General features: G+C 35.2%; 1 protein-coding gene and 1 long non-coding RNA gene across 3 annotated transcripts; one reads left to right on the top strand and one right to left on the bottom strand.

The window, feature by feature from the left end:
• Nucleotides 1-1,587: 1,587 nt before the first annotated feature.
• LOC18611399 (Glycosyl hydrolase family protein) lies at nucleotides 1,588-6,213 on the bottom strand. Its single transcript, XM_018113947.2, has 6 exons — nucleotides 5,296-6,213; nucleotides 4,737-4,903; nucleotides 4,534-4,631; nucleotides 4,079-4,429; nucleotides 3,281-3,697; nucleotides 1,588-2,967 (listed from the first exon to the last, which is right to left on the bottom strand). Exons 1-6 carry the CDS (start codon nucleotides 6,052-6,054, stop codon nucleotides 2,372-2,374), a joined length of 2,388 nt encoding a protein of 795 aa, XP_017969436.2. The 5' UTR covers nucleotides 6,055-6,213; the 3' UTR covers nucleotides 1,588-2,371.
• A 1,276-nt stretch (nucleotides 6,214-7,489) lies between these two features.
• LOC148764442 (uncharacterized) lies at nucleotides 7,490-8,631 on the top strand. 2 transcript variants are annotated; one of them, XR_016024155.1, is made up of 2 exons: nucleotides 7,490-7,971; nucleotides 8,234-8,631. It is a non-coding gene; the product is annotated as an uncharacterized LOC148764442 (long non-coding RNA). The 2 variants fall into 2 exon arrangements; XR_016024154.1 differs by having other exon boundaries at nucleotides 8,230-8,631.
• Nucleotides 8,632-15,124: the final 6,493 nt, after the last annotated feature.

The following is a 15,124-nucleotide window of genomic DNA, read 5'->3' as shown; positions in this document are numbered from 1 at the left end:
TAGAGAGCTAATATGTTGACAGGTGGCCATTGGATTGCTATATGCCTATATGAAGAGACTGGTGGAGTGGCGTACGTAAAAGTTTTGGGACTGTCTGCGAGAATCCATGAGACAGCTCAGCATAAGTAATATTTATGTAAAAAATAAAAAAAGGAAAAAAAAGTTTGTAATTAATAGGCTATTGTTTTAATTGATCATTAATCTTTGGCGTACGAAGGTAACCCCACCCTAGTAAAAAAGATTACATAAGTTACATAAGAAAAATACAAGTAGAATGCATTGGATGGAGTAGTTATGAATGAACATAAATTATTAAAAAGTATAAATGATTAGTAACGTCATGGCCTGTCAAATTAACAAAATATATTGTAAAATTTTGCTTTAAAAAAATTGTAAGGGATTAGTAAGATAAGAAAATTAAAATGATATTCCTCACATTATTTTTTAAAAATATGTGATTGATTCGAAAGTAAAATATAAGTATCTCCAATTTCAATATTTGTTTCCCTATAGGCAAAAAGAAACACCCTTGAAAGCATAAATTTTCAACTGGCTATGGATATTAATGGGAATGGCGAGTATTTCCATTTTCGCCAGTCCCCACAGCCAAACCTCCCAAGTTTGCAATTCTGGATGTTAGCCATGGTCCGCTAAAGTTGTTGGTACTTGTCAAAAAGGATGACAGTTCCTGTTTGCTTATTCTTCTTTTTTAAAAAAGAAAATTGTATGTTTATTTCCTCAGTTTTGATGGCATGATGGAATTTTCATTTGGATATCAAATGTGAAAAATGTTTGCTTTCTATTGACTTTTTTTTTTTTTTTTGTATTTTCTTCAGATCAAACAAATCCCATAAATTCTTGACACTCAACCATAATAAGTAACGAAAAAGAAAAAATTTTTTAATATGTTTACTAACTACTTTGGGGAGGCCGAAAGCTCCTCTTTGACTCTGGCAATTCATCTCTAATTAAGAACAGTTTGGGGTATAATCGGATGGCTATCATTGTTTTATTGCATGAGCAGAAGAATCTGCAAAAGTAAAACCACAGAAAGATACGCTAACAATCTTCTGAAAATTTACATTCCATGATGATGATGATAATATTGATTACACCATTCCTTGCATTTACTTTCCTGATCTAATCCACCATGCTTTTCCATCATGGCACGCCATTACCAACCCCTTACAAAGGCATGAAGTTGATGGCTACTTCTTTGTTTCTAATTTCTATTTACAATGTTTTCTTATCATATTAAAAAACACAAAGTTACTTAAATTAGCAACTTGTTGGACCCAAAAAGTGCACCCTAGCTGCCAATGATGCGGATATAAAGCCTACGGTGCACAACAGAGTCAGACACAGCTCATATTGAGTATGTGAGCCTTGGCCCAGCAGCATTCCCACATGCAAGACAATAAGCAATGCATTTAAAGAGTTTTGAGACAGATTGTCTCGTGGAGAGCCGCATATGGACACCAAAGAAAAAGGTCAAAGTAACAAAAGGAAAGCTCGTGGCTTGTTGGTACATTCATAACTAGAATATCTAGACCTTCCCTTTTGTAACGTGAATAACAGCTGTAAGCATGCTTCTCGACATTCTATCTTCTTTGATGAATGAGAATACAAGAAAGCGCATTAAGACTCCAATATCTCATCAGAGTGCATGTTCACATTGTGAATGTCAAAGAGGGAAATAGAAAGGAATGAAATAAATGGAGGCAAAGTACAGAGGAAATATGTTTTCCCTGGTTTGTTTAGAAGGGCATAACAAGTGGAGAAGAAAATGAATGAACTTAACATCTTCCAACACTACCAACACCTAACAAAGCATTCATTCAACTCAACTTAATCATTTCATTGCAGACATTGTGTCATCCAATCATACATTAGGGATGACCTTTTCTCCTTCAGTTCTGCACTTCATAGCAGAAAATGGTTGCAATGGCTGAGTTTATCATTATTTTTTTCCCTTCATCAACGAGAGATTAATTGCATGTGTCACCCAGAAGGACCTGAGAAGGAAAACAACAAAAAAAAAAGAGAATTACCTTAACTCATTAAGACAGATGACCAGCCAATCAAACTCTATAGACTTCTATCCTTTCACTATCCCTATCCCTGTCCATTTCTGTCACCAAGGACACCAAGACACTTATCTGCTTCTTATTGTTCTGCAGCATGTAACTCGATCTGCCAAAAGGTCATATGTTCTGCTCTGGGGCCCTTACCAGATCCTTCAGATTGGTAAAGCCAAAGAAATTGTAACTAAAATCACAACAGAAACTATCATCTCATTGAAACAATTAGAATACTATTATTAAAAAATGACCATGCAAGTAATACATATTCTTTCAGATTCTTGAAGGCTTCAATAAGTTTCAACTGAAAGTGAGTGCTCCAAATCTCCTAATGTTAAAACATGATCACCGAGGGGCAATATCCTTTCTCCATGTTCATTCGCAATGCTAAGGTGGTTACAAGGATCTACTAAAATGCTTGTCTTAGTTGATCTGTATGAACTAGTATGTATGCGATCAAATGCAATCAACTGTTTCTCTGGAGTGCCCTGAAAAATTTTTGGTGCTCTAGAGAACAACATGACAACATGGCTTCCATCCATATCTCCAACATTTGTTACAGAAATATGCACATAGAATCTCAATGAATCACATGATGTCACCTCATCAATGTGTACAGAATCAAGTACTTGTCTCTGGTGCAATATATTCTTACTTGAAGTGCCTGTAAAAGCCCTTGATAAACTTAGTTTTCTTGGAGCGAACAAGAATTTGTAGGTGAAATCAGTATAGCTTAAGCCTTGTCCAAAGCCATAGACTCTTTTTCCAGTGTAAAACCGGTAGGTTCTCCCAGGATAACCACGAAAAGGATCAGCACGCATGTCCATATCATTCATTGGTATTCTTGTAAATGACTCAGGATACCAAGTCATTGGAAGCCTTCCACCTGTTTTAAAATATCCAAACATCATATTAAATTCTAGAACCTTGGAACGCATAGGGGGCATTTTTTTAATGTTACAGAGAAACGAAAACTTTCCAGTTCATGTCACAATTGGATAGATTAACCTTTTTGTAGCATTTGAAATGGCTTCAATTATTAGTTTCTTTCATGAAGAGATAGCTTACTCTTGTTTAGTTCTGGCAATAATTCTCCCTAGATGCTGGATTTACACTACCAAATGACATAAGAAATGAACTTTATATTTCATGCAGCGTCTAGATGCCTGCTACTGAGCGGTAGTTTTATGCCTACTAACCTGGATTGTAATCACCAAAGATGACCTCTGCAAGTGCCTTTCCACCAGCTTCCCCAGGATATCCAACCCAAAGAATGCTTGCAATCTTCAGGTCTCCTTCAGCAAATGAAACATCAAGGGGTCCACCACCAGTAAGAACAAGAATTATCGGTTTTTCACTTGCTGCGGCAATAGAAGATACCAGGGCCATCTGTTTACCAGGCAAGAGGAGACTAACTCGGTCATGATCTTCAGTTTCTTGGGACAAATCCAGCCCAGCAATTACAATCACAAAATCAGCTTTCTTGGCAGTAAGAATTGCTTCATTGAACCCAGCATCAGAATCACAAGGCACATCAGAGCAACCAGATGCATAAGATGCCTGCTTTACATAGCCTTGCAGTCCCTCAAAAAGGCTCTTTGGATCACAAGGAACACCTGCCATACAAAGAATCTCAAATAACCATAGTATACAAATTAAATATTGCGTAAAGGTCTACCAAATGAAGAAACCCAATAACAAAGTGAGGTTAGCAAAACTTCAGTCAGCAGTCTGTTTGATCCACATTCAATATGACTTGACGGAAATATTATGAGACAGACATGCTAACTCTTGGGTAGCTTGCCATATTGTTTGATTAACTGTATGAGTTACAAAAATAAAAAGGACATTTATCAATGCTTTATATAGTGCCGAATGAAATTTATTATAATGCACTAATCACATAATTCCATTGAACATTTAAAAAAAAAAAGAAAGAAAAGAGCATGAAGCTGATATGGACCTTCAAGAGTTAAACATTATAGCATAAGTCATACCTGAGTAGCCACCACCCATATTGCTTATGTTGTTAGCCATTGGACCAATAATGGCCAACGAAGAAACAGCATTTCTGTTCAAAGGCAGGAACCTTTTCTTGTTCTTCAGAAGCACGATCCCCTGCCTTGCTGCTTCAAGTGCTAGCATCTTGTGCTGTGAGGTACAAATTTCTTGTTGTCCCAACTTTCCAAACTGCCCCTTTCTGGGGTCTCCATCAAACAGCCCAAGACGGAGTTGAACTGAGAAAAGATTTAGAAGAGCTCTATCAATGTCCATTTCTTGCAACTTTCCTTGTTCAATTGTGGTCTGAGTATGTCGAACCAGATATGATCCACAGTTAATATCCATTCCTACAGACAACCAACTTAACGTTAATCCTTACCAAGGTGCAGTTCTTGCTAAAAGTCGTTAACCAATTCAATTGAAAAAGATATAACTAGGAAAACTTAAAAACCTGCTTTAAGAACATCAGCAACAGCATCCTCAGGTATTCTTGTGTAATTCTGGTCTTCTTGTACTGTTGCCACAGCATCACAATCTGAGGTGATGTATCTGACTTATGCCACAGAAGTATCACAGATAAGTCTATTAACCAATCGAGGTTGAATTTTCAAATTTTGCATTTATCATTGTATAAGCAACTCCTAAAACATTTACCCTTTGAAGCCCCATTCATTTCGAGCTTTTTGCAAAAGATCTCCTCGTGCGCAAGCTGGCACCCCATTAATAGCATTGTAGGAACACATCAAGCAGCTTGCTTTACCCTGTTGGATACAACTACGAAATGGTGGCTCATATGTATCCTCCATATCTTGCTTTGTAACCTTCCAATTCGGAAAAACAAGTACTATTACCAAACTAATTCAAACTGGCTAATTTAATTCAAAAAAAGGCTTATCACAACTAAATATTGGTTTAGAAATATTAAACATTCTTAAATTGAAGAAAAAAAAGCCAAACCTAATTGAAATTGACTGACACAGTTTGCAATTGTCTTATCAAAACCAAATATCGCATTGAGACTTATGCTTATAGATAAATTCACCTAAATTTGATTGAAATGGGCTAACAGCCTAATACACACTGAAGAAGAGACACTGTAACCGTCAAATGATGCTCAGAAACAGGTCAAAAAAGACAACTTAAGCTAATCCTAAAACAAAATAAACCCAAATAAAATTACTCCTCAAGTACACAGTAAAAAGGAAGACTTTACCACAGCATTGAAGCTATATCTGCTGAAGTTCTCCCACTTCTCCAAGTCATAAGCAATGAAATGCTTGCAACAAGCAGAATTCATAAGTCCATCACCTCTCTCATCATCATCATGATTATCTCCTCTAAGTGCCCTCTTTCCTCTAAACCTATCTCTGAATGTTCCACTACCTCCCCAGGACCCACCCTGGAAACCCTTTACAAACTCAATAGCATAAGCCGAAACGACCATGGGATCTTCACCAGGAGTCTCCTGGCCTCTTCCCCATCTGGGGTCCCTGAAAATATTGATATTAGGTGCCCAGAAAGTCAAACCAGCTTGTCCAACGTTATACATGGCTTTAGCCTCAACACCAACAGCCAAGCCAATCTTGAACCAAAGAGTCCTATTAAAAGAAGCAGCCATGACAAGAACCTGAGGGAAACTTGTTGCTGCTTTAACAATGCCATTAAAGGAAACTCCAGGGCCATTACTGGCGACCCCATGAAGAGACTCTGACCACCATTCATAAGGAGGAATTCCAAGTCTAGGAATTCCCGAGGCATTGTTGGACAATTGTTGGATCTTTTCTCGGAGAGTCAGAAGAGAAATGAGAGATTGAGCTCTGTCTGTGATGGACAGGGAAGTGTTGCAGACTGGGTAGGAGTTAAAGTAGGGTGGTTCGCATGGGAATTGCGGGTTTGGGTTTGATGAAGAGATTGAAATGAGTAAAGTGAGAAGTTGTAAGAGGAGGAAGAGGGATCTATGTTGGCGAGACATGGGATGATGAAAGGGTGCTTTTGGCAGTCAGCTTGAATGTTCTCTCTTTTTTTTTTCTCTCTGTGAGATTGTTAAGTGAGGATCATAAGACCGGTTGCTGGATATAAGTAGTGAGTTTGACCATGATTAGGATTTAATTAATACCTTCGGGTTGATTCGGAGAATATTGAATTGGATGATAAAGTTACATGATCATATAACTGAGGTTGGCAGCATGTAATTGTTTTAGGATGATAAAAGGCTTTTAATATTTTGTGGATGCTTTGTTTGTTGGCAGTAAAGATAGAAAATAAAACATTTGAGGACAAAATTTGGTTATATTTGAATTTCTGCTGTGGTTAAATGTAGTTAACATTCTTATTTTTAATAAAAAATATTTTATAATAAAGTTGATAAATTAAAAAACTTGGCAACAATATCCCAACCATTCATATGTCAGCTATCCTATTTCAAATGCTAACTCTTTTAATGGGTTTAGTTCCGCCTCCGCCTAGAATCGTTTTGTTCAACCTTTCCCTGCTCTTTGGGCCTACAAAGCCCATAATCTCATCCCACCTTTCAAACTCATAAAACTCCATGAAACCTATGGGTGCTGAAAGTGAACAGAAGTCATCCAATCTAATCTATATAGAAGTTTGGGTCTTAGATACTAAACCTAGCCCAAATAGATTTCAGTTTAGGTTTCGAAACACATGACGTCTGAATTATCTAACCATGACTGACGTTGGTCACTGAAAGCCATCTAGTGAATAAATTTTTATTTTTGACTTAAACTAAAGGTATTTAGACTTTATTAGTGAAATATTGAGCAATTTTTTTATAAATATAAATATTATTAATATTATTACTAATTAAAATCGATTGGACGGATCAATTTCGACTATTTTCAATTTTATAGATATAATTTGATGCGTTTTAATTTTTTTAGAATTTGATTAAATTAATTTTTAAAATCGAACTGACTTGGTGTTCATCCACACCATTAAAAACATATTACAACCCTTAATTTACTGAGCCTCATTTTACATGTACACGTTCAACATGATGAGAATATTCCTCCTTCACAATTTCCTACAAAACAAACAAACAAACAAACAAAGCCTTGGGTCTAATAATGTTGACATATAAGACGAATTGGTGCATCGTCAGGCAGACAAGTCTTGTTTGTTTTCTATTAATCTTTAAATTATTTAACATAATCAAATCCTATAAATATTTGTTGATATCAGTTAATTTGTCTAGTGGGTGCATTGGGCCATGCTTCTTGTTTGGATGCTTTGTGGGGCTCTGCCTTTGCTAGAAGCTTTCATAGATTGTTTAACTACCTGGGGAATCCTGGGCCACGTCACTCCGCCACTTTGGTGCAGGTTCAAACAAAATTAGCATCCTAATAAATAATTAAGAAAGAAAGAGAACATTCCGGTATGTAGTCTTAACTCTTGAGTATGAATATAATAGCACAAGGAAGCATAAGAACAAGATAAGCATACAGGAAACTACTTTCCAGGGAGTTCTTGGACTTTCAACTCTTTTCCTGCTGCCGGAGGGTGGAGAAATAGGTTGCTAATTGTACCGACAGTAGACAGAGGAAAGCAGCTAAGCAATCCTCGAAGACTCCTCAAAAGAAATTAAGCCCAAAACGACCTCACTGGCCCTGCTCAACGATGTTTGTGAGGCTTTGGGCCATTGGTATTTAGATACTTCGGCCTGTCGAACTCGTGAGTAGACAGTAAACCGGTGTTCATGTCCGAACCCCACAAAAAGTATTACTGTGTTACCGAGAAAGCATCTCAATGGGGTTTTTTCTCAGCTATAATAATTTCTTTGGAAGCTCCGCTGCTTGCCTGCTACAAATAACTTCCATATGCCATAGAGTTGACAGACATTGCACATAAACAACTTACATTGAACTGTAAGGTGGGATTTCATTTCACCTCAGGTGCTGAATACTTCTACTTTCTAGTGCAACTTTTATGCTTTTCAGCTTTTCTGTTCTTTGAATATAATCTGTATATAGACTTCCGGATATACTTAACTTGAATATGACTCTCAGGACTATATATGCCTGACAGAAAATTTTGCAACTGAAAGCCATGCAGATCAATGTAGATTTAGTATAAATCTCCTCTTTTCTTTTCCTTCACAACCTTATTTGTATTTTCTCATCATAAAAAGTCAGAATATTGCATGGGGATCAAACCTTGAGACTGCTCTGCTATACATTGGGAGGTTCAAACGTGCCATGTGAAATATAAGACATCAAGAAAGATGAGTTTCCCCGCTTATAATAAAGCCTGGAGTTAATGTTGAGGCATCTGTCTGAGTTTGACAACAAGAAAGATGAAAAACAAGTCGGAGGTTTAATTCTTACTCCATTAGAGAGACAGCAATTATTGAGATGTATTCGAAACTTGTCATTTAGCTGTTCATTATTAGGTGGGACACATCGTACCTTGCTTCACTTGGTGGAAGACAAGTTGTTTTTATGGCTTTATGAGGTGAATAATCAGTAGTCAACCTGTCTCTCCCTTTTTCTTATCAAAGTGAATGAGAATTTCGTTTGATTCCTTTTATCAAGCAGCGGTGATAAGGATCCATGATTAAAAGACTCAAAGATCTTGTTGCCTTCGCGTCGTCCTGTCAATATCTAATTTTCCATGATCCTTATGAACAAATCTTCAATTAATTCCTCTTGTTTTTCCACCTTTCATTCACCAATGATGAAGCATTTGAATATATATCTGAATCACACAAATCGCCATTTGCATTAATTATACACGTTTTTGTTTTACGTCAATGCAATCCTTAATTTCTTTCAAGTTTTCTTGCAATGGAAGGCAATAAACACTTATCATATGCTTCGAAGCTTTGATGCTTTTGAACATTTAAAAAACGACAAAGCCTAGCAAGATTGACAAATTTTACTCGGATCGATTGCTTCAATATTTCTCAATATATCATCTAGCACAACATTTGACTAGCAATGTAAATGATGATGCTTGTCGGTGTAGTTGCAACTTTTTACGCGTGAATGTAAACTAAAGGACATGGAAGTTTCAGCGAGAGGGATTAAATAAGATTCACAAATAGCTAAAGACTAACCAATTGGATACAATACAATCTGCAGAAAATGAGGGTCATAATTTGCTGGCGATAACCCTAAGAAATTATCCACCACAAGAAATTGGTTGTTAGATACATTCTTCTCTTTGGAGTAATCTTTACTTCATTTTACTGGCTAGTGGAAGAAACAAAATGGCTTTGTAGAAATCATCAATAAATACAAAAATTTCAGTCTGGCATTTTGGAGACATAGTCTGGTGTTTAATCAAAAAGTCACACCAAATTTGATCCCCATTTCTTGCAAAAATCCAAATCATTTAGATTAAAGCAAATATACATATATAGACATAATTTTTTTAATTCCAAGGCTAGCTTCTAATGGCGAGGAGAATAATAAGCAATGGGCAAAGCTTTATATTAAATCTTCAGACTAAGAAAAGATTATAAGGATGGTGAAAAGAATAGTGCTACAAAATTTTGACTTTTTCTGTGGTACTTTTTGATACTCCAAAAAAAAACATTCCTTCCAATTGGCAAAGAACAACTCAATTTGACTTCTACAAAAAGCAGACGCTAGCCACAGCTCCATGCCCCTTTTCCTTCTTTCGCAATCATGACATTGCTTAATTCCTCAACGTCATACCAGATTTTAGTTCTCTTCATCATTCTAAGGCACAGGCATGTTAGATTCTTGCGGGGTCTGAGAATTCCTCATCATTTTTGCTCCCCACTACAGCCAATTAACTGTGCTGCAAACTATATATCAGCAAAAAAAATGCATGCAGCACAAGCTCAACAAGAAAGAATGCTCGATGATCACCCATAATTGGGACTTAAACCCTGGGTATAGCCTTTAAAAGAAACAATGACCAAGATGTAGAACCTGCCTTACTTATAATGCAGAGACAGCTTCCACAGGCTTGACTAGATTGTAACTCTAATTTTTTTTTTTTAGTGTTTCTGAAACCTGACTTTGCTCGCAAGCTAATTTGGCAAAACCACCGGTCAAAATTTTGTTGCCCTTCTAAGGTCTAAGTATCTATATCATCAAGCAGGAGTAAATTTCATACTCTATTGGTAAATTATAGTTGATTCACTTCATCGAAGATAAACATTGTTTTAGAAGAATTTTTAACATTGAGAATGATAGATTGTGATTCATTGATAATGTATATAGAATGTAAACACCACGAATTTTATTAAATCCAATCAAAATTAACAGTGTAATCAATTCTCTCATGTAATTTTTTTTTTTCTAATTTGAATAATCATCATGAGTTTGTGAATATGAAATTTAATTGTATTAATTAATAATCATTTTGCCTGCATGAACTTTGATAAGTACAGGCGGCACTCCATGAATCTGTCATTTTAATGTCACTTTTACTCTTTTAGTTAGCTTCCCCAGCCAGATATTGCCTCGTCTAATCGGAATCAATACCATATTGTCCATTACAATCCTGTCATCTCCCAATTTCCAATCAGCAACTAACGGCTAATTCTTTTCCTAAAAGATTATAAGAAATCATTCCCATGATTAGTGGTTGGTACTGTCCAACTAATACTTATTGACTGATAATGGAAATAATTAACGTAACCAACAAATAAGAAAAATATATGAACCTAAATTTCTATTTGCTTCTGATTATTTCATGTGTGCAGGTGTGTCTTTCAGTATATTTTTAAATCTGAACTCTGAATGCATATATAGGCGGTCATAGCCAAATTAAAGGAACATCTCAACGACAACCTAGAAACAATATCAATAATTCCAGGTGAAATGATGTAAACTTGGAAACAATGACAATGTAATTACCTTAAGAGAGTGTTTTGGGCAGGCTTAGATTTTATTTGTGAATGGTAAGAGTCACCCATATATGGGCGGCTGCATGTTGTGGAAAAGAAAAGGTCTTGGCGTTTATAGGACACAAGAATCACAAACTAATATCGCTATCCGAGAAAATGATTCAGGCCTGAACTCAACTAGGACCGTGAAAAATCCCTGTCAAAATAGTGGGAATTCTTTGAGAAATGTCTTCTTGCATTTGTTGCTACAGGAAACAATTGTGCCCCATGAGCACCCTTTGCAGGCTTCCTGTTTAAATATGAAGGCCCCACAAAAGAAAAGGGAGATGAAATCAGATAACTAAATCTGTCAAGACTCACTTGGATTATTGGTTAATCGACCAATCCATTCTGGAGCAGCTTAACAAGAAACCTAGTGTAACACTGGTATCAGCAATTAGCAAGTGTTTTAGCATCAGAAGGGACTAGCAGTTCCTGTTAGTAGTAGTTAATTACACGTCTTTTTATGGCACTTTTTCGAGAGTATCCTCGTTTTCTTGTGCTGATTTGACTCGATAGGGTTGTCATTGTCACCATTTCCTTTCCGCTCCTCTCCTTTTCCATTTTCCCTTCGAACCCAAACAGCAGAAAGACCACAGTACACTGACACGTGGTAGGCCTTTCATTCTTTTCGCTCTCTCTAGCACTCCTATCTTTCCCTCAAAGCCCCATGAACGGCAACAAGCTCAGCACCCTAGGCGAGCCGGCCAATGCCCCTTACAAGGATAAATTGAAATCCAAAGTAATCAGGCATAGTTGCCTTAAGGAGGGCTCAAGGGGTACCAAAGAAGACGATGAGCAGCGACACTGGGCTTCCTCGCTAGCTAGCTAGCTAGCTTGTTGTAACATTGCTTTTTCACGGATTTTATACAGACATATTGTCGTACAGACGATTAAGAAGCGGACAATCAACTTTTCTCTTGTCCTGTGAACTAAACATAATCAACTGTTTGTCCAACCGCAACACGACATTCATATGTCTGCTACAAGAAGGATTGAAATCGAAGTCATGTTCAATTGAGCTGTACGTTGTTTTAACTTGACTTGGTTCATCTAAAACCATGTTTCAAACTTTAAATTAAGGTGAAACTCTATCAAACTTTGGAAGAATTACTTTTGTACTTATATTGATAGCCTTCCCAAATTTATGAACACATATATATATATATATATTATAAAATTCTACTCGAACCTTGGATAAAACTTAATTCGAAATTGAATATTTGGAAGTAGCTAGATTTAGTAAACCTAAAAATGCATTTACCCATCTCAGGAGATAATGCAAAAGAATAGATTGCAAGAATGAATTGGATTGGGTACAAGAATTACTAGTAGAATGACTTTGATTCATGTTCACTCCACAAAATTTTGAGAAAGTTCCAACAAATAGTGCTGCAACATTAGATCATTAATTACGAGAAATACCAGAAGAAATGAGAATTCATTCACCCTCTCTCATATCATGCAAAGGGAGTGGCAACCATGAACAGAAATCACGTTCTATTATTATAGACGATGGGGGGACCCAGTCAAAGGAGCCAAATAAAGCAAACAGAAACAAAAACAACAGACAAAAGTCAGTGAAAAGCGGTTTCGGGGATAGAAGGGGATAAGGGATACTGTGGGCTGCCTGCCCGCCCTGCCTGTTTGGGTAATTTCTTCCATTAAGAAGAATAATTTGGTTCATTGCCGTAATGCAAACAAAAATTCCTTTAACGTACCAATGCCACCCCACATTTCATTTTCTATACAGTGCCAAGAGATTGAATTTATTACTAGCTAGTAGTACTATATTTACTAAAAAAAAGAGATGAAAATTACTAAAATAGTATATAATAAGAATGGAATTGTGATTTTTGGGTTGTTGAAGAAGAAAAAAAGCAGCCCTCGGTTTTGGAGAGTAAAGAGTTGCAGAGGCATAGTGACGTGGTCTTTTCACAGGAGATTCTGTTGTGCCTAAATCTATAAACTACTCTGTCACTCATACGGCGTCAGAGAGACCAAAATACCATAATCCCTACTTGCTATCTATACTTCCAAAAACCCATATTAAAACAAAACAAACAAAAAAATCATTTGCTACAGTTGTTTTACTTTTTATGAAGGAAAAATTATAGCGGTAGGTGCAGTTCTTGGCTGTTTCTTACTACTCGTAGACTACTATATTTGATTTCTGGAAAGTTCGTTGACGATAAAGGAGGAAGGAGAAAAGAGAATTCAAGTATTGAACAATTATTGCCAATTACTGTTATAGTATATATATTTGATTAAAGGGAAAAAAGTTTTGAAAATAAATATCCAAATTAAAAATAAAATTTGAGATTGTTAAATATTTTATTTAAGGGGCGATGTACGTATTTAATTTTTAATTCGAATCTATGTTTTTAAAAAATTATATTTGATTAAAAAAAACGTTTTAGAATTTGTAAAAGTAATTGGGATATATATAGTTAATTAGGCTATGATTATCATTTAAAGTATAGCCGACTATTGTTGATTTTTATCACAAAATAACATTTTATTTATTCTAAACAAAAAAAAAAAAAAGTGATTAGGTATGAAACGCAGTTCAAAGAAGCGGCTACGACCTTTGTCGGGAATTATGGAAATAAGCAAAATTTGTCTGGCTGTAGGAATTGCAAATTTTCTTCCCTAAATCTTGCTGTCTATTCTGTTTTACTGAAAACAAATACACTTGGAATATCAACCTTAAATCAACTCTCACTCCTGTATTCTGGGTCTGACCAGTTTTAAGGAATCTAAACAATTTATTTTTTACTACATAAAACTTAATATTTAAAACGTATTCCTCATTCCTTCCATATTTATGCTATTTCAATATTTTATCCCACATGGAATATATGTTTACTTTCGTTTTGGGTATTTTTAGTTTTTAATGAACTTTTAACATTGAATTTTGAAATTTTTATCACAAATTTTGTCTGATTTTGGTGTTTAGTTTTATTTTAGAAAAAAGGATTCAAATTCATTTTTTAACTTGAAATTTCAGAAAATTCTGAAATTAAAATTTTATTAGGATACACATTTTGACTCATATAGTTAGAAAATTATGAAACGTTAAAAAAAATGAAAAAGCATGCAACATCCAGAAAAACATATTCTATAGTGTTTAATTCGAAAATGGTGAATAAATATTTAGGGTAAATTAAGTAAACATTAGATTTCAAATTTGCAATTAAAATAGAAACAGAAACAGTATAATAAATTACAAATAACTCAAAAAAAGTTGTCTTAAGGGTTTTTTTTTTTCTTTCATTATATTTTCTTAAGAAGATTGATGAATGTGATGTTTTGAAATACATATTTTATATGGAAAATGATCAAATTTTACAGTTTTTTTTTTTATATATCTATCCTAATATTGAATATACTTTTCTATGGTCAAACTACATACTTCGATATTTGTGTGTTTAAGTGTAGCACTTCATGAATGGACTTTTTGTAAGGGAAGAACACCCCAAAAAAAGCAAAAAAAGAGAAAAACTTTCACTCCATGACAAGGAATTAAAATATTAATAGTCTGGTAAGTCAAAAAACTCTTATCAAACAGAGAATGGGATATGAAAATTTGGCAAATGTGGGTCACAGTCACATTCCTTGACAGCCTACCATAATTTAAAGGACAAAAACGAATTATTTATGTTTTTTTTATGGGAATTATTTGTGGTATTAATAAAAGAAAAAAAAAAGAGGAATAGTTTAGTAAAGCTAATGCGCAAGAAATTTGGCGCATATGGAAAAAAAATTGTAAGTTGCTTCACCAGATGTAGAAAAAAAAAAAAAGAAGAAAAAACATGCCACTTGTTTTACGGTTAGATGATTCACGTGGTGTTGGGGTCGCCCCATTTTGTCCCATATTCTCCTTGAGAAGTGTGTTTCCTATGATTTTTGCCACTTGGAAATTCCAATTCCATTTCTATTTTCTTAGTAAAGCTGAAATTACTTGCAATATTATTTTACAAATTGAACCACAAACGTAGATTTGGGCCAAAAGGGGAGTAAAAACCTTAGGTTTTTGTATTGATTACCATTTTTCCATCATAAAAATTGCTACTATTTTAAATATTTTGAAGTGTAGAGCTATGAAATGGACCTGCATTTCCTCATATTTGTAAAATAAGTAAAAATGGACAATATTATT

Source organism: Theobroma cacao, chromosome 1, assembly GCF_053813885.1.
Source record: "Theobroma cacao isolate CCN51 chromosome 1, ASM5381388v1, whole genome shotgun sequence".
In the NCBI taxonomy this organism is placed as follows: domain Eukaryota; kingdom Viridiplantae; phylum Streptophyta; class Magnoliopsida; order Malvales; family Malvaceae; genus Theobroma; species Theobroma cacao.
This window is presented reverse-complemented; position numbering and strand designations above follow the sequence as displayed.